We start from the raw sequence: 22410 nt of genomic DNA on the forward strand, positions 1-22410 counted from the left end.
AGTTGAAATTTCACGGGACCAAAGATAAAAATGCAGTTTCCCTCAAGACCTTTCGGCAAAGCCAGTCTACATTTGAAGATGAGTGAAGTTGGAAATGCAGCAAGATTCAACAAATAAAAATAGAGTAGTAAAACGGTGATGGCGGAAAATGTTACAAGATGTTAACCAGGCATCAGAGCTCCACAGGAAGGAAGAGAAGAGACAGAAATCAAATGAGGCCAGATGAAAGAAGGAACAAACTAAAGATTTATTGAAGGCAGCAGAAGATGCAGCGTAGCAAGAACAAGATGGTGGCGAGGGGGGGGGGGCACATACAGAGACACGTGTGTTCAGACCAGTTTTAATGTCTTGTTTTGAAATCTCCCAAACGAAGGGGGAGCTCTTTTTCTTTCTTTTAATAGGTCTGGTACTGTCATATCAAAATATACACGTTTGGAAACGTAAAGTCAATATTATCCAAATGATTGTGTGGTACAAAAACATGAATATATACAACCGTCAGCCCTGTGTCATGTCATACAACAACAACAACCCCCATATAAAAAGCAGAAAAAAAAAAAAAAAAAAAGGTGGCGGCGGCGTGATCATCATCATCTACACCATTCTAAAGCCATATCGGGGGAGCGGAGATACAGTATCGCCTCAAGTTGTGTGACTAAGGCATGTCCGTGCAAAGGCAACAGAGGAAAGGCGACGAGGCCTTTGTTTTGAGTGAGCTACAAAGTTTTAAGTTTGTGCGGAACGGGAGGGAGGAATAAGACTCACGTGTAATGGAGGGGGGGGGGGCTCACTTACATGGAAATACAAAGAGGGCGGACCTAACTGTACGAAGGCACGGGGGGGGGGGTCTCAAAAGACAACACGACAAAACCTCACAGGGTACTTTGGTCCTTAACAAGAACAACAACTGTCTGTCTGCAGCTACATTTGTTAAACCATGCATATCTTGTACAAAAATAGACACCACACACACACACAAAACAGGCAAGTGATTATGTGTGTGCGCGCACATCTGGTTCGGAACTATACAGTGGTCAAAGGCTTGTGTCAAACCGGTGCTGGAGGCACTCGGGGAATGTGACGATGCTTTTTAAGACATTTTGGGATCTGTTGCGAGGTGGTGTTGAAAAAAAAAAAAAAAGTGCACTAAAGAACCTCGACTGCAAAGGGGAAAGAAAAGACGACACCTCGCAGCTGTTCTTTCACAGGTACCGTTACCTGAGTTTGGTGGTCAAACTGAATGTTAGCAATCAGGTGAGCGGGATGGGCTGGGAAAAATACCACCGACAATGAAAACAAACAAACTACCCGACCACGAGAAAGAAGTAAACGACGGTCATAAACGGGGCGGGGGAAAGGGAGCTGGACCAGGAAGTGTGCGGGCCTCAAGGCACTATTAGACACTCCGCTAGACATAAATGCTAAACATTAAAAAAAAAAAAAGAAAGAAAAAAGAAATATAGATAAATGTAAATATGTATAGATGTCTACATATAATCGAATGTAAGGTAAAACGAGCCTGCGACACGACAGCTAATAGGAGCGAGCGCTACAACACGGCCGAGCATCGCCTATCTGGTCTTACATTCATAGTTTCTACATACGTATCGGGATATATGCACACAAATCTTCCCTAGGTAAACATTTGTGTTTTTTTTTTCTCTTCTTCCTCTCTCTTTCTCTCGTGGAATGAGTCGCCATCTCCCCCGAAGCCGGAGTGACACTTAAGGCGAGCGGCTCGGAAAGGTTGTTGGGGAGGGAAGGGGGAGTAAGGCACAAAAGACCGTGAAGTCGATAAACAGATAGTGGTGCGCATCCCGTGAAGAAAACAGCACTTAGGAGATTTAGAAAAAAAAAAAAAAAAAAAAGAAAAAGAAATGCACAAAGTTTTCTGGGGGCTTGCCTTACATCGCGTCCGACTGGCCAAACTGGCAGGGCGCACGCGACTTTGCTACAGGAATGCTTACATAAGTGTGTGGGGTATGGATGGCGGCGGCCATTTCAGGCAATTTGGTCTTTTAAGTGACGCTTTCGTCAGCTGCCTGCACTTGAGCTCGCAAAGGAGCCCATTTCCAAATGGGTTGTGCTTTCGTCAACGTGTCACTTGGATATTGAAAGGGGCTCTTTAAAAGTAAAAAGGTTAAAATATTTTCAGATGAGGAAGGAAGCTTTTCCCTGAATCACAAAACTTTCTTTTTGAGACAGAGCACTTTTTTTTTTTTTTGTTGTTGCCCCAGACAAAAAAATAATAATGAACCAAATAGCGGTCTCTCCGATTAACATACCCGGTGCCATTTCATATATATAAAAGAAGGAAAGGTAAAAAGAAAATAGAAAAAAATAAATCAGACTTTGATCTGATGACTGAAAGGAACTTGCCACGAAACCTGCGATTGCGCGAGCCGCAGAACGGGCTGCAATCGAGATGGTGAATCGCTGAAGGCACTCAGATGGTTGATTTGGAGAAAGACACTCTGAGGTGGTGGTTCTCTCCGAGGTCGTGGTTGTGGAACTCAATCAGGCACTCAATGGCCTCCTCCACCGAGCCCATCTGGATCAGGGCCATCTTGCGATCGTTTCTGTCCAAGAGGAGAAATGGGCTCAATGCCTGGCCTCAAAACGAGAAGTCTCTGAAAATGTGTGTGGTGGGTGGGTGGGGGTCTTACTGAAAGAACTTGAAGGCTTTGACTGTGGCTCCTGAGCTGGCAAAAAGCCTCTTGAGGTCTTCCTCCACCACAGCAGGCCTGAATGTTGGGGGCAAAGTTGAGAGCTTCCATATGGATCCCTATGTACGCTCATGGTGTTTTTCTTATTCACCATTCCACTTTCTTATTCCACTGAGATTCAAAGCATTTTTCATGTGGCAAGAACGACTCACGGTATGTTGGACAAATGGAGCGTGGCAGAAGGAGGGAAGATGTTGGAGTAGTTCTTGGAGCCGGGCTTCTTGAAGCGATGCAGCGGTGAGTTGCTGAAGTCCTTGGTCAGGCCCTGGTCCTCCTGGCCCTCTCGCGGAAGCTGCACCGTGGTGTGCTTAGAGACCGTCACGCGGATGGCCCTGCCGTGGAGCCGCTGGCCGTTCAGGTGGCTGATGGCTGAGGCCGCAAAAGGGCACGTTAAACATCGTCGCTCGGCCCGGCCTCAATAAAAGAAAGAAGTGGCGTTACCTAGCTGAGCCTGAGTGCCATCTGCCATCTGGATCAGCGCATTCTCTTTTTTATTGAACAGGATCTTGACTCTCATCACGTCGCCGTACACACCTGGAGAATATGAGCACATTGTCATTGGAGGGGGGGGGGGGAGGGGGCACTCGGTGGAACTGGGTATCAAGAGTCACACACAGCCAATCACAGCAGCCAACACGATTTTAATAACGATGCTACGGAATCTACGGGCAAATGCATGAACGCGTGTTGATTTGAGGCTTGAACTAAATTCAATCCGGTGTGGAATCAAACTAAGCCTACATTAAGGAGCCTTTGGTTAAGAAAGGATAGTTGTAGAATACAATTTGAAAAGCTATGCCTTGAGGGGGGAGGGCAGATTTAAAAAAGGGGGAAAAAAAAAGGAAATAAAAGTAGGTTTAAGGGGGTTGATTGCTTTTGGCGTGACGCTGATTCTTATACAATCTAGTCAAAATCGTGCAGGAGTAAAACTACACATGCATAAACCAACACTAAAGGAACTACAAAGGACATCATCCCAAAGCTCTCTCACTTTTTTTTTTTTTTAAAGCTGCAGCATTTCATTTTTTTTCTGTTGCTAGAGGATTGAAAAAATGTCACTTGTAATAAAATAAAATGTAAAAGCCAAATGAATCAGCCACACACGGGGCTCTTTTGAAGACACAAATTAGTTTTAAACCACAACAGCAGTTCCAAAATGAAATGCTGCAGGTCTGAGTGGCACTCTCAGCCTCCGCGTCTCTCAAAACCCATGTCAAGCAAACCAGATCACACACACACACATAAAATTAAACCCGCCCAAAAAGACAAAAACACCCCCGCCCCCTCCCTTGGCTGATGAGAAGCCATCAGTGGGGTCAGAAAAAATAATGAATAAAATCAAGCTAAAACAAAGCCAAAATAACATGAGACGAGACATGCCCACCTTGCCAGGTAACAGTAGTAATAAAAAAAGGAGATGAAAGGATGATAACGTACCGAAAAGAATAAAGAGGCAGTGTGGCGTAACGCTCTTTAGAGACAGCAGGGGGAGCAGCGGGGCCAAAAAAAGGGGTGGGAGGGGATTTGGGTCGGGGTACAGGGGAAAAGAGGCGAGGAGTGGAGGACAGTGGAGTGGAGTCGGGACATGTCCGCAGGCCACAGGCAGCGAGGTCCACGGGAAGGCCACAGTACCATGGTGGAAGGAGAGAATGGAGAGAGGACAAGGAGGAGAACAAGGACGAGGGGAGGAGGGGGCGGGTGATGAGATGGTAGTGATGAGTGAATGTTGACGATATGGGCAAAAAAAAAACAAAAAAACGTTGGGGGTGCCAATGATGAGATTATTTGATGGTGGTGTCCAATTTGGTGTGTGCCATGATTTTTTTGGTAGGGGGACAGAGGGGAAGAAAAAAAAAAAAAACGGGAGGACAGAGGGAATAATTGGTCATTTGGCCGTGCAGTGAGTTGGCAAGAGTACAAGTAAGGGCGGGATTGGACAGGGGGGGGGGGGGGGTTTAAAAACAATGACAAAAAAGGAGGGGGAGGTACAGAGGAGAAAGGGAGGGAGGGAGAGAGAGAGAAAAGAAGTAAAAAAAACAAGGTCAGTATACACAAAGAAATGTAGTGCTTCAGACAGTAGAACTGGCTAAATTAAAATGCACTGTCACTATGGGGAACACTAGGAGAAAAAGAAGAGAAAAAAAGATTAACAATGAAATACAGAAAAAGGCAGAGACAATATGTACTTTTCAATCACACGCTGCGCCTACAGATCACGTCAAATGCATTTAGCTGTCAAATGGCATTCATCTTTTTAGCTCATCCTAACGTTATGACTTAACACCAGTGATATACAGCTCACTAACACATGCTACACAGAAAAAGAAAAATCATCTAAAGGTGTATTTTTAAGCAGTCAAAAGTAATATTGTCTCTCCAAACAACTCAAGAATGATTTCAAACTGATGGACAAAAAATGAAAGTATGGAATGGCAAGTTTTTTTTATATATTTATGCAAAATCAAGAAGTTAGTGTAATTGAATAAACTTAAAATTCACAGTGAGCAAAGTGGCAGGTCAGAGATGCAGCAGGTTTGGTCAAACAAACAAGAGGACCTGAAAGAGAAGTGCCTGTTTTGGAGTGATCTCATCAAAGTAAATAAAGGTTGGTTTGTGTAGGGGGCGCCATCGAGCAGCCGGCCACACCGACGCTGCACGGCCTTCTCAAGTCTGCTCAAAAAGCCGCGTGAGTGTGTACTGACCTCCGGGTTCAGATTGCTGACCAACAGGACGTTGTGTCCGCCGCCGGCGGCGGCCAGGCCGGCAAAGCTGAAGCGACTGGCAGCGGCCGCTGCCGCCGCCATGCTGCCGTGCCCGACGCCCAGAGACGCCAAGGCGCTGGGGATGCCGGGCATTGCAAGACCTAGGGGAGGAGCAAACGGATCCAGAGGATACGATCGTACGCGGCTCAACTGACAATATAGAGATGGTGGAGCGAAGACTCTGCACTGACCTGCTTGCTGAATGGCAAAGGTGGGTGGGAATGCATGAGCGCCTCCATATGGCGAGGCAGATATTATACCTGGCGCTGTGAAAAAAAAAAAAGATGAGGGTCTCCATTAATAAAAGGCAACACTGTCAAAGACATCCAGCTCACAAAGGTGGTGCCCCCGACAATCATTTGTAGCCCAAAAATACTGGTTTTCTCTTACCACAGGCGGCCGCCATGCTCAGGTGGTCCAAGGTGGGCTGCGCGTCGGCAGTGGGCAGGTCCATGCGGGTGTAGTCGCGGCTCTTGTCGTTGTTGTATTTGACATTGAGGTTGGTGAGCTTGGAGAAGCTGATTCTGAGGGTGCAGCAGGCGTTGTAGATGTTCTGCCCGTCAAGACACTGAGATGACAAAAAAAAAAAAAAAAGCGAACAGGATTAAAGCTGTGGACTCGGACGCACCTAAAAGCTATTAAGGGAACCATTCTTCTGCCTCGATTGTACTTGATCTTACTTTGGCGTTGTGTGCCATCAAGGCGTCGGCATACTGGATGAGTGCCTGGAACTGGTTGTTCTTTGTAAAGGTGATGATCTTAAGCACTGTGCCAAACTTGGAAAATATCTGAGGGTAGCGGAGATGGGCACGCATATTAAATGCAGGCGTGTATGACAGATGTAGCAAAGCGGCACCGGGGCGTTCTCCACGTACCTGGTGCAGTACGTCCAGGGTGACCGGGTAGAAGAGGTTCTCCACAATGACTCGCAGGACGGGGCTTTGAGCGGTGGCGCCCGCGAGGCCGCTGGCGTCGGCCGCAATGGCCATGCCAGCGATGCTGCCGCCGCCGCCGTGCAGGGCGTTGACCGCCTGCAAAGCAGCCTGGGCGCGCTGCGCGGGGGGAACAACAAGACACGCTTCTTAGCGGCACGTCGAGTGCACCGAAGCATAAAGCGTCTTGCGCGCATCTCACCACTTGGTTGGGGGAGTTGTCCGTCTTCAGCTCTTTGTGGGTGGAGTACTGCATGTAAATGGGGTGGTTTCTGATGACGGGGGTCACCGACAAGTAGTAGCTCACCATGGTCTGAGCGCACTCCTCGCTGTTCAGCTCCAGGAAGGCCTTGGGAGGGCGGGAGCACAAAGAAGCACAAACAAATGACAGAAAATAGGCTCAATGTGACAACACAAAAATTCAGAGTCATGCTTGGTACTGGCTAAGATGTTATGGCAGTTACCTGGTTCTTCCCTTTCAGCATCAGCAGATTGGTGACTTTCCCAAAGGGCAAACCGAGCCCGATGACCTCGGCCTCGTTTATGTCGCTGGGCAGTTTGCGCAGGTGAACCACGCGTGACGGAACACCGGGACTGCGGACGTCACCCTTGAATTTTTTGCTGTCGTTGCCATTGGCTGCGAGGGGGGGTGGAGTGGAAACAAGAGACAGATACAATCAGGGGAGTGAAAAGGCGTCTCTCGGCCTCCCTGAATAATGGATCGGTCGCCGTGGCAACACATACAACACAGACGGTTAAATGAGCAAGCCCAAAAAAAAATTCCTTCCATGGCAACCCCCCTACCTGAGTTCATGATATAGGGCCCGTTGGAGATGCAGGAAGAAAAGAGTTCGTCGGATCCTCTCTGTAGCAAAACAACACAAAAGGCCGACTTAAATGCGGGTGCGCGGGAGGGCAGGTGGCGAGCGCGGCTCTCGCGTTACCCGAGCGTTGTGTGCTATAGGTAGGCCGTGCCGTAACCTGAGACTTGAAAGCAAGCCTTGAGGAAGAAACATTAAACCCCGACCGGCCGCTGACAATGAGATGCTCGCCCGGCTTGCCATTTGATACCGTGGGCTTGATTCTCTCATTGTCTTTCTTTTTTGTTTCCTTTTCATCGACGAGAAGTCTCCAATCTTGACTCTCAAACAGGTATTGCGTGAAAAAGAAAAACACAGTGACTCCATCTGGATTTGAAAGATAGTGCCCCCCCACCACCACCATTCAATGTCGCTCACATGGCCCGGCGATAATGAAGTACAGCAGTCACAAGAAGTGGCTCAGCGGACTAAGCTCCACAACGGGGGCCCGCAATGAATGAAGGTCCTGTTCCGGATGAGACTGGGGGCCATTGTTACGTGGCAGAGCATAAACATATGGAAGCCCTTAGGACTTGCCGGGATTTTCGAGAGGCCTCGCAGTCGTTTTAAAACGGAACCGGTCGCGCAGGTCTGCGAGCATTCTTTTCATAGCCGGCCGCCAAAGCCGACCGAACCTTTGCTTTGCGCAGGGCGGGAACTTCCCAGACACTCGATACCGCCGCAACGGCCAAACAATGGCATTGTGACACCTGCATGCTGCGCGTACCTGACTTGCCATTTCAAAAATAAAATAATGTAAACAATAGTGAATTTAATATTGAGTGAAATGTTAGAGGTAATAACTGTAATTAGATTTTTTTTTTTTTTACCCATTATTGCTTATACTGATAACACAACTAAACATATTTTCACCGTGGCATTGGAAAGCATGCAAATGTTTGGTCATGAAAAACAGGACATGCCTCAGCCCTGACTAGTTGTGAGCAGATGACATCACATCATCGCTCAACAGAAGGAGTGAAGGAGGAAAGAAAAAGAAAACAGGAAGGGCAGCAGCAAGACCAAGCCTGCTACCAGGCTTCGACTTAACGCCCTCATTGGGACTTGATGATTACATGCTTCATGGTATTTTCCCTCCACTTCCTCATTCTAATTATATCTCCGGAGCTAAGAGGTTACAATGCGCGTACAATGTAACGCCACGCATTCCCGTTTTCCACATAATTGCGCAAGACGAGCCCGAAGTTGTCGGCTTTGTTCTCCATCTCGCTGCGTCGACAGCTTAATAGTCACCTTGATGACGACGTCGCACAATTGGCTCACTTCCTGAATATATTGCGTCGCTTCCTCTTAAACCGGCACATTCGAGAGGCCATTTTGACTGCTTGGTAAACCTTGGGCGTGGTTTTTTGTTTAGCGTGAAAAGCAAAAATCTCTAGGAGGCACAGGTATGCACCCCCCCCCATCATCTGCCATTGCGGTGAACGGGAAGGGGGGGGGGGGCTCTCACCAGGGAGCTTTTGGGGGAGGTTGGAATGTGACCGTGGAATTCCAGACGCGCTTCCCCAGACGAATAATTACAAGATTCCAGCAAAGCAGGGCGCCGTCACAAATCCCTAACGCGACGTGCATTGGTGTCTTATTTATAAAAGACAAGCGGCGCCGCGGCCATCGGTGCGGCTATGTTGAAAAACTGGCTCGGCTGGAAGGCGGGAGGGTGCGGCTTGTCCCATCCAAGGCCCGCACCCGACCGATGGCTTGTTCAAACAGACACGCAGACCTTTGGCCTGCCAAACAATGGATGCTAAATTGCCTCCAATTGGGCCACCTACGCGGTTCTTCTTCTCAGGTGCTGTTACCGAGGAAGAAAGATAAGAACAACAAAGCCGCAGAAGCCAAAAAGTGAAATTGGTCCTCTGAAGTTTGACACGGTCTTTGTACAACTAGCCCAAAACCAAAAACTGGCTTCTTAAATGCACAATACTGCAATTAGATGAATAGGATCAGAAATAAAGATTGAAGTTTTTATATTGTTTAGATTAGAGCTATGAAGATATCTTCAACTGCAAGGAAGGTCAAAAACGCTCCTCAGGAAAACAACCACAAGATAACAGGAAGCTTCTTTTTCAAATCGCGCACACCAAGCTGTATGTTATGAAAGATAAATTGCGACCGCTACAAAAAGGCTTTAGACAGCACTTTTTATAATTATAGGGGGGAGGGCGCTCGGGTGAACGCACAAGAATTACACAAACAAAACAAAGCCTTCATAAAACAGCAATATCCCTCCCACCCGCCGGCAATACTTGACCCATCCCCGACTGCAAAGGCCAACCCAGATCGCAATTCTCATGTGTAAAAGCAGTAAGAACTAAAATATGATCAACTCAGTCTCACGCCTGATTAGAAAAGAGTCCACTCAAGTGCATTTGTAAGTGCTCCAAAGAGAGATCGGATGCTTACCTTCGTGCCGACTGATATGTCATGGACACTGCTGTGGAAAGACAACACGAGGAGTTTGTCAGTGGGAAATTGGGCCAAAACGTGACCAAATTCAGACCAAGACAAACAATTAAATTTTCTTACTCAATTTCAGGGACGTAGCCGGATCCCAGAGGATACAAGTCAGCGTCTAGGCGGCTATGAGGTTGCAGGAAAAAGAGACAAAAGTAAACTTTTAGCTTTAGATGACAGACCGAGCATCTCGAGAAAAGAGACAAAGGTGAAGAGTTAAACGAGTGCACTCCGGGTGCACTCAACACGGAAGCCATTCCAACTGTCGAATCCAGGTGATCGACAAAGAAAGGGGGTGTTGGGGGGGATGACAACAACAACAACAAAAAACAACAAAATTAACAGCAAGATGCAGCAGGCGACTTTGAAGCAACTCTCGACGATCAAACGCCACGCCATCAAGTCGCCTTACTATGCTTTGATATGGCTCCCCCACGACGGTTGATAAAGTCCCTGGGATTCAATCAAGGCGAACTGTTGGGAGGCGAAGACATCGGTGGCTTCCAACATGGCCCTGACTCCCCGCACAAAACATGAATGCGGAAATGAGACACGTTGCTTTAGCTCGACCTGCCCTAAGTTAACTCGCTCGTAAAAAAAAAAAAAAGAAAGAAAGAAGGGAAAAAAGAACGGCGTAGTTGAAACAAACATACGCTTAACTACTGTCCCCCTGCTGTATCTTCTCACGTGATTAAGAACCAGTCTACATATGAAATAAAATATATTTTTCAACAACTTGACGACGATTAGCGGAGGCTAACGGCTAAGGCTAGCAGCTAACTGTTGCATGTTTGGGTGACGGTGCGCGAAGGAGGGGGAGGCGGAGGGGAGGACGAAGGGGAGAGAAAAGTAAATTTAAGTAACAACTTTAGCGAGCGGAACACAAGAAACGCCACGAAGAGTAATCCACGAGACGCTCGAAGACGTGATCCGCGCGGAAGATGTACACGTAGACAGAAAGGCGTCGTGAAAGCGGTTGCTTTGACAACTCACCCGTCCATTGCACAAGAAAAAAAATGCAGGTCTGAGGCGAAGGTAGGGCGGCAGACTTGCTTGATTTTCTTACAAAATGGCTGAACACGCGCAGGCGAGCGCTGATTAGTTCACTTGCCTTCGAGAGACCAAAGGAGGCGGGAATTAATGGCTGCCAGGTCTGCCATTGGTCAAGACGGACGTCAGTTTCGTTAAGGGGGCGGGAGGGTAAAATAACAAGGCCGCGGCAAATTTCCACTCGTCGGCCAAAACATTAGGTACACTAACTGGTTTTGTTTGACGTCATAATCATTTTTTCATGAGGACTTACTGAGGGCAATAGAGGACCACATACTAAAGGGTCGCTGGACTCCAAAAGTTTAAAAACTCGTGTCAAACTTTATCATACAAATATTACACTTTCCGACGTGATGAAGGACTAGGAGCGTGTCATCAGGGGGGCCCTTCCAAATCCGTGTCACGCAAGATATTGAATATGAATGTTTATCATGATGAAAACAGTTTATTCAATCGTCTTTCAACTATTTATCGTGTTCAATTTAATGTGTAAATATGACAACGCCCAATCATGTCAGTTCAATGTATATATTTGAGCTATACTGGACTGGACAGCAGCTGGTGCTGAAAGTGACCCAGCTCCAAAGTCCATGTTGATTTCAGCATAGTGTGCGCGCGCTTGTGCGTGCGCGCGCGCGTTTTTGTAAAAGTTCTAAAAACGGTACACATGCGCCGTCTAGCGGCATATCGACCGAACCGCACTTTGCAATCAAACGACAACTGAAGCAAGCATCGGTTAACTACATATTGGTTGAAATCAACAAAAATGCACCGAATCCCCCCAAAAATAAAGCAGTCAGTGCTTCACAAAGGCAATTTTACAGTAGCAACAGATTTTATTTGGTTGATAAAGACACAAAAAGCATTAAGCGTGAGCTGCACAAAGCCTGACTCCTCTTCTTCTCGTTTCAGGGGCCAGCACATCCCGATGGAACTCAGGCTGGCGTTTACATTCACTTGAAAGGGTGATTGCGCACACATCAAAAACGACATAACAGTGACGAGACGGTTCACACGGTTGCGAGGCTTCATGCAGTGCTACAAGTCTACTGTCCGCAAGGGGTGAGGGGGGGGGGAACGACACCTTCCCTCCCCCGGGCAGCTGTGCAACTCACTTGTTCAAAACAGTTGAAATAATACAAAAAGCTGTGACTTTCATGTACATAAATTTATATATATATATATATATATATATATATATATATATATATATATATATATATATATATATATATATATATATATATATACCACATATAGTAGTGACAGGAAGCATCTATGGAATATATTGTGATCGAACGGTGGCTCGCGTGACTCTGGTTGCCGTATGGTTCAAGTGACAATTCAGATTTCTTTTGTCTTTAAGGTGGTACATGGTCAGTTTTGTAATGCAGACATTGCTCATTTTAAAAAGCAAAAAACGTTTTTGGATCATATCTCTTAAAACAGATGAAATTGACCACTTGAACCCATAAGTCGGCATAAGTCCGAGCCAAGTCAGCGAAAGACGGCGCTGGTTAATGACACAAAGTTTACATGCAAGTTAATGGTGGTGGCCATGATGGATTACTCACAAAACTGCCCAAAAAACAAATAAATACACTGTATAAAACGTAATTTCAAGTCAATATATTAAAATACTATTCAAAATAATATCTCGGACAATATTGCAATATGAAATTGGCTGATAAATAGTTAGCTAGGCCTACAGAGAGATATATTCCGAAGCATCTGTGTCTTGTTTGGACAATGAATGACTTTTTTTTTTTTTTTTTTTAGTATTCCAGGTCACCCCCTCCCCCCAATGAGGGGATAGTGGTACAATCCAGAGAGCTAGCAGATATTTCCTCCCTTTCCAACAATAACAACAAACAGTACAGTACACAGTCCCATAATCATAACAATAACAAAGATATACGGAACACAATAGACAGAAAAATAGAAAACTATCAATAGAAACCAAAAGTCAAAATACGAGTGTAAAGTAGGCTGAGTACTTGTAAGTCTTTGTGGATTCTTTTTTGTTGTTGTTAGTTGGAGCTGGAGCTTGTTTTGGCTCTCGAAGGTGGTGAATTGGCATTGTACGGTCCTGACACGCACACCGCTCATACATTCTGAACACACACACACACACACACACACACACACACACACACACACACACACACACACTCACACAAAGCTAAAGTACGCGTTTGCAAACAGACACATGCAATGGCACACAAGCCCGCACATTCATTCCCGTGTGCGCACACACACACACACACACACACACACACACACACACACACACACACACACACACGCACACACACACGCACAGGCACACACACAGCTCACATGACCACGCAGCACTTGCAGTTTTGCTTCTTCTCCTTCTCCTCCACCCCTTCGGCCTTTTCCTTCTCGGCCATGCTCCCGTTGGGCGGCGCCTGGTCCTCGGTGGCCGCGTCGGCGGCCCCCGCCGCCAGCTTGGCCTCCCCGTCCTCGATCATCACAAACTCGGCCTTGACGTTGCCGTCGGCCCCGTCGGCGGCGGCAGCCGTGCGGCCCTCCTGCTCTTCCTCCACCGTCTTGTAGCCCATGAAGACGAGCGTGACGGGGTTGTCGGCGCTGGCCTGCTCGGGGCTGGGGCCCAGCAGCTTGGCCTCCATCCCGGCCGCCTCTCTTTTGGGGGTCTGCACGACGCAGTTCTCTCCTGCAGGGGGCGGCAGAGACGGCAAGTCAGAGGGTGTGGATTGAACCTCCAATAGTGATTTCCATGAAAAACAAACTTCCAAAATTTGAAACAATACTAACTCATTTCTTTTTTGTTCCACAAGTACCCATCCACACTCATAAACAAAACATGCCGTTACTTTTTCCCCTTCCCCTGGTGGCCTTTAGCAGCTCTCGCTCTGTCTGGAGTAGCCACATGAGGAAGTTGCTATGGTTTCCACTCTAATTGCACATCGCCGTGGCAACGCGATGCACCTACCTCCATTTTCTTTGGCCACACCCTTATTGGCTGGCACTCCTGTCTCCAGTTCTTCAATCTCCTGCTCCAGCCTGTCTCATAGAACAAGTTCCATGTGAGATTGAGAAAGGAAAATATATTTATTTATTGATTGATTCCACATTTTTGTACTGAAACATAATGCTGATCAGTGCTTATGTTAGCATTCGACTTAAGCTAGCAGACTGACCCCTTCCCCAAAAAAACTGTTTATCTTCAACACTGACCTGAAAATGACCTGCTCCAAGATTTTGGTCTTCATCTCTTCCTCCTGCAGACGCCTTTGCGTCTCCTCCTCGGCTGGAGCTCCATCTAACAACCAGCGCTCCCTCAGAGCCTTGGACTGCACAGACAAAAGTCGACAGTCGTCTTGGATGATTGATAATTCTGATTTTCTTTTCCCTAAAGATTGCACTAAATTGATCTATTCTGAGCAAAAAGGGACATTTGCAAAAAAAAAAAATCCTCATACGCTCAGTTCACAGTTTTATTATTTGTCAAGTGAGAAATGTATTATTATTATTATAAAAATCTTTACGGCCAATTAAAGATCGCTGCCATTGAGGACAAAAAATAAATAAAAGCGTCTTGAACCTCTCCATCCATTTCCAAACGCTCTCCTGCTGTTATCTTAAGTCTCTCCTGCAGATACAAAAACAAATATTTCTCATGGTTATGTCTTGCAAATATAAACCACGGTGGGCCTTTTTTGCAGCTGTTCCAACAGGAAGTGACGCACAGGCGACCTCTAGAGGCCGTAAGCAAAGGCAGCTGGGAGCGTTTTCCAACCCCCGTCGGTACAAAAAAAACTTGTGAATTCCTCGGCCGTGATGCAAAGAGAATTTCGACAGCCCCCCCCCTTCCTCTGTTTCCTGCCCTGTTGCATGCGTTCGGCAGTTCGTGAACTTTCTGGGAAGGTGGAGTGTGGTAAATGTCAGAGCTGATCCCCGCCATTTCTTATCAGCAGCTTTTTTTAATCCGTGGAAGTGCTTTTCTCTCAATCTTCTCTACACGCACAAACGCTCATCTAAAATCATTCCGCACGTCACACTGAATTATGGTCATGTGCTGAAATACCTTTGTTAGAAGTGTGTGCGGCAGCAACATTTCACATGTGGTGTGACCAGGTGTCAGTATCGTATGAGAGCATTTGAGTCATGTGTGAGAGCATTTTAAATTATGTCAGACGGCAAATCATAGACTAGGGTGGTGTCATACTAACAGAGAATACAAAACACACACATACAGTAATTCAACACCCTTTCCTCTGCCAGACCTGCACGGAATCTAAAAAGCCCCTCTCGCTCTCTCTCCTCTTTCGCTCACTGCCGTTTTAATCCGGCCACACCCTACACCGCCAACAGATGACATCATGTGATGTACTAACACACACAGACACACTCGCTCATAGACGAGCAGGGTCGTAAAGTTGTGCGTCTCTCCATTGTTCTAAAAAGCAGCAAACGTGGCAGACAAAGCGTAATTGCGACACACACGCACGCACGCAAAGAACTGCTAGCATATATCTCCATTAAATTAAAACAGGCCACTTTTGATGATGATGTCATTTTAGTGACACACCCAAAATGTGCAAACAAGCACTGGTCGCTACTTTGTTCTCATCGCAATCTTAAATGACAAAAAATAGCACACCCTAATGCTGCACAAAACATGAATGACTCAGTTAGATAGGTTTGAAAAGAATACAATGTTTTTTTCTGCCTACCTTAGCCAACTGGGGGCATCTCGGCTCCTCACAGAGGATAAATAATTTATGACTAAGTGCTGTTTTATTGAATGACTAAATGTGTTATTGAACTGTTTGTAGTCAAATACCAGTTACTTAAAAAAACTATAGCAACACATTTCCCATCATGTGTTAGCATTAGAAGAAAGCTAGCATACTAATGCCTCAGCTATGGGGTTGTTGTTGTTTTTTGGACAAAAGTAGTACCTTGCCATTTGCGAGGGGGTCTTAAAGGAAACGTGCCATAAATACACCACGTGGCGCAAGACTTTTGAAATGAGATGCCAGGCTTTGAAGACTTGCTGCAGCTAGTACAAATTTCTTTCCATTGTCACGTATGACAGGACTTTCAATGTCGAGTCAATTGTCTGCGAGGCGTTTCCTGTCGGCAGGAGTGGGACAAAGCTACGCTTCCTCTGCCAAAGCCGTCTGCATTGTCTGAGGCTTGCGTTGAGCTACACAATGACCGCACACACAAACGCGATAAGAGAGGACTTCTGAAAATAGATGAACTCGTGTCACCATCTTTGCATTAGCAACGACTCCACCAGTTTGGTTTCGATGACGACATTTTACTTTGAATCACGTTTGAAAAATCTGAACCTAGCTGCGATTTGTTTGCAATGTGAGGCCGAAGGTAGTCCAAAAAATGTGATATTAAAGCACTCTTGCTGCCACCTCTGCTTATCGTCAACCTGCCCAAACACTTTTGATAGCGTTGACGCTGACAAGAACCTTGCCTCTTGATATGACGAGTGTGTGAAGACGCCATCGTGAGTGCGGGGGGGGGGGTTATCTGCCGTCCATTTGGAACATTCCGTAACTAACGCACTGGGGTAGAAGGAATTGCCGAGGCTGGGAGTCGCAGCCCGACTCGCACGGTGGGCGCCGTCGCCCGGGAGGCGGCAAGCCTTGGTGTATCATAAACTTGGATTGAAGCTTTTTAAAGGTTGGCGGCTCAGCGTGACTTTACCTCACACTAGCGGTTAAAAGGAGCTGAATGTCAAAATGCTTTCTCTTCTGTTCTAGTCACAATGTACTGTGAATAAATACATATCAAGTGAAAGCATCCTGGATTTTTGTTTTCAAAACAAGGAGGTGACTTTTTTTGGTTTGCGCTCATCGGAGCGTACCTTGAGATGTTGGAGTTGCCGCCGGTCATCGTCCAGCTGCCTCCTTTTGTTCTCAATCTCTGTCTGCTTCTTCCTTTTCTCCTATAAACAAATTAGCGGTGAATGAATATCAAGACTAGCATTCAAAGCATGCAGCAAAATTCACACTCTAGAAATGGAAAATCATTAATGTGTTAATAATGATTGTGTGTTTAAAAAAAAAAAACCCCATTCACATCTTTATTATATCCAGTTCTATTTATCTTTTAAGTATTTACAGAAAGGGAGTGCACCAGTGAGCGAGTGCATTAGCGTTTGATGTCCTCTAATGGCGCAAGGAGACAGGACGTAAAAGCTTTTTGCGAATGAGAAGTTCCGTGTTGCTTTTCTACTCACAGCGATGACCTGGAGCCTCTCCTCTTGCGACACCTCATCCATCCTAAAAGCGGAATGAAAGACAGACAGACAGAGAGAGAGAGAGTGAGATGTTGGTTGAGCAAACATTTGCTGACCTCAGCGTTTGCTGGCTGCATAGCCGCTCACGACAAACAAACTGTCAACAAGTTCGATACGCGTTGCTTTGCTTTGGATGCTTTCCAGCGCAGGAGAATTGTGGAGGCATGCTAATGTGCCAGCAGGAGATTCTTGCTCTACTTGTAATGATTTCCAGACTGTAAGGAAAAAGGCTCCTGCACAAAATCATGTTGGGAAAGCTTTTGTTGTCTTTGGTGTAACACATTTTAGAACATATCAACTGAATCGTCCAAATGTTAAGATTATTTTTTCATTGAATGACTCAATGTACTCTTGTGATAAATTTGCGTTAATGGGATGCGAGCCAGCGAGCTAGCCTCAAATTATTAGCTGAAGTGTGTGTTACTATGTGTGAGACATGCATCACTGAGTTGTTTTTTTGTCCATCTACACACACACACACACACACACACACACACACACACACACACACACACACACACACACACACACACACACACACACACACACACACACACACACACACACACACACACAGACTCAAAGGCACAAGATGGCCTTCTGCTGTGCAGCGTCACATGGACATGAGCAAAATCATCTGATCGACCGCCGCCCATGCAACTGCGCGCACTCCCACAGTTTCAATGCGCGCCTCTGCGGCCTTCCATAAATGCTCCCGCTGTGGGAAAACATTTGAGCTCAAGGCGTCGCAACTTTTATTGAACCCGGGCGCATTTTTGACACGAGATAAAACAAAGACATCACAAAAAGTACACAGAAGAAAAAAAGTGATTTCTAGAAAAGATTATCAGAACATTCAAGACATCAAGCTCAAATAAACATGAGCCGAACCTGACGATAAACAGGAAGTGCTCCTGACCCAACAAAGCCGTATTTTGTCAATATGTCAAGGCAGGTCCGTTGCGGGAGAGCTGACTGATGACCGATCTGATTCCCCCGATGAGTGCAGCCGATGTTTTTGGAGCATTTACCGGAAGGAGCACATTAAGGACCCACCAGCTTGCCGCTAATAACTAATTCCTCCGGCACGGCGTATAGTTATTCATTCATGAAAAAATAAAATGGTGGACAACAGAAAGATTATTTTTAACTGGCGCACCAAGTGGAGACTGTAACAGCTCGTGTCCACCCACGCACTCAAGCAGGCAGTAAACACTTCAATGCCTGAGCTGCAGCAGCCATGTGGGGGGCATTTTTTGTATTATTAGAAAATCAAAACAAACAACGAGGGATGCTATTAAAAGCGGTCGAGTGGAACGATCAACCGGCGAAAAAAAAAAAAAAAAAAAAAGCAGGCTACTTCACTTTTTAACTGGAGACTTGTGCATGAGAGGCAATCAACAGCTCAGCTCGGGAGTGCTGCTTTTGCAATCAAGTGGTGAGGAGAAGTTAATTTGGAGTTCATTAAGGTGGCATCAAAACACATTTTTTGTTCTCGGTGGCTCGGAAAAACGTTCTCATTTTTCTAGTCAAAATATTTTGATGAGGTGCAAAATGCAATTTTTTACTTTTCAATTGCTTATTTTGCTTCTCCAAAATAGATGATCCCACACAAGTGTTTGGTAGAGGAGGAAAAAAAAGTTTCCACTACACATGACAGCAAAATAACTCTTAAGCTTAATGACCATCACAAGAGAAAGGAAACTAATCTCCAGCCAGCGTCTCACACCGATGGAGAAGCACTTTGCTCTCGTCTTCCTTCCTTTCGGGCCCGACAAAATAATAAAGACAACAATGGCCTTTCCTCCACACACACATTCTTGTCCCAGGCCAGTCACACATTCAGGTCAAAGTGGCGACGATCAAAACTCGAGCAAGATAGCGTTTGAAGGGGTCAGAGGGCGCCACCTCAGAGACGGCCCGTGAAGAACATCTCTTGTAGACAGTCAGATGAAGTCACGTCTGACATAAGACAGGCTCAGCTATATTGCGCAACAAAGTGCTACATCCAATTTTTGTTGCATTTCTTCAACAGTCCTTCCGGACTAATCCTTCGAATACTCAGACCCCCCCCCCCCTTCCACCGACACGTTAGTCCTCCGGGTTGCATTATTGTAGTGGATACGTTACCTGAAAGTGCTTGTGTGGTCTTTTTGGCCATTCAGCATTTAGGAAGCTCAGTGCATTAACGAGACAAGCCCCTCCGACAGGAAGCATTAGGTGCCTTCTTTTAGCAGCGTCCCAGAAAGGTTCTCAAAAGGCTCGAGTAGTGTTTATGTACTTGCGCCTTTTGCTCAGTTTGCTCATGTTTGTGTGTGTGAAGCTGAGGTTGTGTCCAGTTCAACCCAAACTTGGCTTTGCATCAATAGGCCTTTTGATGGAGGCCACGGGTGATCATCATGAGTGCGCGCCAGTGTGGGGGGGGAATTGACCGGAGAAGATAAAATGACACTTTCCAGAAGACAGTGATGCTCGCTTGCTTTAACTTATGTCATGACAAAGCAGTTAGTGGAAAAGGGAGAGGGAGGAACGGGTCGGACTGTGTGTAATGTGACCATCCAGGAGAAAAAGAGATTAGTAGAAACACACGGCACTGAAAGAAACAAGATGGGCCACATTAAATCTTATAAGATCTTACATCACTACTATACTATGTTGCTTTATTAACTCAACTGTTGCCATGGCAATACGTTGTTTGCCAAGACAAAGTGACACTGAGATTGAAAAAATATTTAAAAACAAGTCTACGAATCCAATTGAGGGTCTTTCACTTCAACAACGCCCCAAAAAAGAATCTGGACCTTGCTCTGCATCGTCTAAAGAAGTTTGCAACCTTGCTAACCTTGCTAATATAATAGAAACTGCTTTGGTGGTAATTTGGATGCAATGGGCGTGTTTGTAATTACCTCTCATCGCCTCCCAAAAAAAAAAAGACGTGTGCAGAGACAATGGCTGGAAGAGACACCAAAAGAAAAACAAGCACTTTGGTGTTGTCGACCGCACCTGCTGTGTTAACAAAGCAATCACGGGAGCGAGTAAAACAAACTGCTTGTTTGCTGGTCCAATCAGCCAGCCGCAAAACGGCCACAACCAGGAGCTTGTTCAAAGCTTCACATTTGCAGCATCTATGCTAGCAAGCTAACATTTAGCAATCATTTTAAGATGATTTTTTTTTGACATTATGCAGAGTTCACTTTGATTTTTAGATATTGTGTTGAATTGACCTCAATCCCGAATTTGTGTCTATTTTTGACAGATTCAATTGACAGCTGCATAGTTGTATCCTTGAACCTGCATGTAATTTTTTTTTTTTTTTTAAATGTATTTTTAAATCGGATTCACAACCACATTCACAGCGTACCATACCGTATGCATACCGGTGTACTGTACCGGCCCGAGCACAGCAGCCTGGGAGTGTATGCACGCACGCATGCACACAAAAATACACACAGAGATTCCAGACAGGGCTATGTCATGGCCAACACGGTGCGCCATATTGGAACGGCGGACTGCTCACATCACAACACAACGCACACTGACTGGTCGAGAAAGACAGTCAGCATCATCACCACATCCAACTCCAAATAAAAATAAAAGGGATGAGGCTGCTGCTGCTGGTGCTGATGCTGAGACGTGTACGCACACAAACACGCACGCACGCGCACGCACATCTTCACAACAGATCGATTTGACATGATGGAGAACGGGCGTAGACATGACCGGTTACACCTGTCGGATGCAGAAATGGGGCGGGGCCAAATCATAAATCTAACGGTTTCATTTTTCTCACAGTTGAATCATATTTTTTTCCCCCCTCCCCGGTACTGCAGGGTGTGAAGCAAAAAGAAGCAAAATCACGACTTACTCGGCCCCGGTGGTTGATCCCGTCCTCCTTCTTCTTTCCCCCGACACACGCGCTAAAAAAAATAAAAATAAAAAAAGGAGAAAACACGCGTGGTGTTTATTTCTCCCTCTCCTCCTTCCACTCCTTCTTAGAAAGCTTCCTCCTCTTCTTCCTCCTCCTCCTCCCCCTCCTCCTCCTTGCCCTCCCTCCTTTTGCTCCTCGTCCTGGAGGTGATGGTGGTCGTCCGGGTGCGTGCGCGCTTCTCAGGCCGACTGTGGTGGCGACACCCCCGCGGCTCTGCGCCTCAACGCACTCGGCCGAGCTCCGGGCATGGGCGGCGGTTTGCAAGCAGGTTGTAATGTCGTTAGTGCGGAGGGAGGGAGGGAGGGATGGAGGAAGGATGGGAGGGAGGGAGGGATGGCGTATGGGAGGGAGAGGAGGTGAAATGGAGATGGAAGGAGAGGAGGGAGGAGGGGGAGGAGATAAAACAGGGAGGGGGAGGGAGGAGGGAGGGCTGGGGAGGGCCCTCGGAATAATAAGGCGTTTCTTATGATGCCGCTGCTCCTGTTGGGCTCATCCAAGAGAGGATTCCTGTTGGATCAACTGCGGCTCTGGTTGGAAAACAAGGGGGTAAATACGTTTAATTTAGGTTTTATCGCCCTCTGGTGGACCAAGATGTCAAACACGCTCGTCAGTGTGACACCCAAAAAAATCTATAATGCTTTTTTTTCTGGGGCTCGTTTTTACATAAATGGACATTTTGAGTTGGGGGGGTTTCATTCTTCTGGACTCGAGATCAAGCAAGGAGACTTGCACTTGCGTTGAATATCCCGCAGAGGGAGCCAGAGTTCAAGCAACCATGCTGCTACTGCTGCTGCTGCTACTCAGGGTGGAAATTTACCTACTTTTACTTTTAGTAACGTGCAGTGGATAGGAAAAATCTGCACACCCTGTTCATATGAGACTAAATCATTTCAAACTGTGACTGAAAATCTTTTTGAGAAATGCAATAGACAAGCAACTGAAATGGGGTCAAGAAAAGCTTACTTAGAACAGCCTAACATAATTTGGGGTTATTCAGCGCTAACTAATTTAACGCGAATTGGTTGATTGAGAACGCAGCCACATCAAAGCTTTAAGAATGTCGTTTTTTTTTTCCAGAAAGTACTATACGGCACATTAAATCTCTCAACGAAGATCATTTGAGTATATGCCATTCAAAGGGCACATTCGTAGCTGCTTTAATTCTTATTATTTATATGTGTGCGTTTTTCTTTAACATACCTCAAAGGAGCATGATTGCGTTGCTCACATCCGACAGGAAAGCCTTTTTTTATTTTTTAGGTTAAATGTAAAAGCTGCAAAATATTGGACATTTTCCCCACCCAGACTATCAAAGATGAGTTCGTTTACATTAAAGCCGTGATGTGGTAGTGAGGTTACGTCACCGC

General features: G+C 46.1%; 2 protein-coding genes across 8 annotated transcripts; both read right to left on the reverse strand.

The window, feature by feature from the left end:
- Window positions 1-228: 228 nt before the first annotated feature.
- ptbp1a (polypyrimidine tract binding protein 1a) lies at window positions 229-10822 on the reverse strand. 6 transcript variants are annotated; one of them, XM_085931117.1, is made up of 17 exons: window positions 10749-10771; window positions 10168-10269; window positions 9828-9881; window positions 9705-9735; window positions 7225-7285; window positions 6885-7057; window positions 6623-6769; window positions 6364-6540; window positions 6169-6276; window positions 5879-6056; window positions 5680-5754; window positions 5429-5589; window positions 4164-4197; window positions 3168-3260; window positions 2879-3095; window positions 2667-2744; window positions 229-2579 (listed from the first exon to the last, which is right to left on the reverse strand). In XM_085931117.1, exons 1-17 carry the CDS (start codon window positions 10754-10756, stop codon window positions 2447-2449), a joined length of 1830 nt encoding a protein of 609 aa, XP_085787243.1. In that variant the 5' UTR covers window positions 10757-10771; the 3' UTR covers window positions 229-2446. The 6 variants fall into 6 exon arrangements, with proteins under 6 accessions (XP_085787243.1, XP_085787244.1, XP_085787241.1 ...); XM_085931118.1 differs by lacking the exon at window positions 10168-10269 and having other exon boundaries at window positions 10749-10821; XM_085931115.1 differs by lacking the exon at window positions 10749-10771 and having other exon boundaries at window positions 10168-10736.
- Window positions 10823-11618: 796 nt separating this feature from the next.
- Window positions 11619-22393, reverse strand: palm1b (paralemmin 1b). Of its 2 annotated transcripts, XM_085931121.1 has the most exons (8): window positions 22244-22393; window positions 20981-21570; window positions 17056-17098; window positions 16681-16761; window positions 14028-14143; window positions 13783-13853; window positions 13146-13503; window positions 11619-12919 (listed from the first exon to the last, which is right to left on the reverse strand). In XM_085931121.1, exons 3-8 carry the CDS (start codon window positions 17095-17097, stop codon window positions 12772-12774), a joined length of 816 nt encoding a protein of 271 aa, XP_085787247.1. In that variant the 5' UTR covers window position 17098; window positions 20981-21570; window positions 22244-22393; the 3' UTR covers window positions 11619-12771. The 2 variants fall into 2 exon arrangements, with proteins under 2 accessions (XP_085787247.1, XP_085787248.1); XM_085931122.1 differs by having other exon boundaries at window positions 12768-13503.
- Window positions 22394-22410: the final 17 nt, after the last annotated feature.

The sequence above is a fragment of the Syngnathus leptorhynchus genome, chromosome 15 (genome assembly GCF_054491065.1).
Source record: "Syngnathus leptorhynchus isolate UIUO chromosome 15, UIUO_Slep, whole genome shotgun sequence".
Lineage (NCBI taxonomy): Eukaryota > Metazoa > Chordata > Actinopteri > Syngnathiformes > Syngnathidae > Syngnathus > Syngnathus leptorhynchus.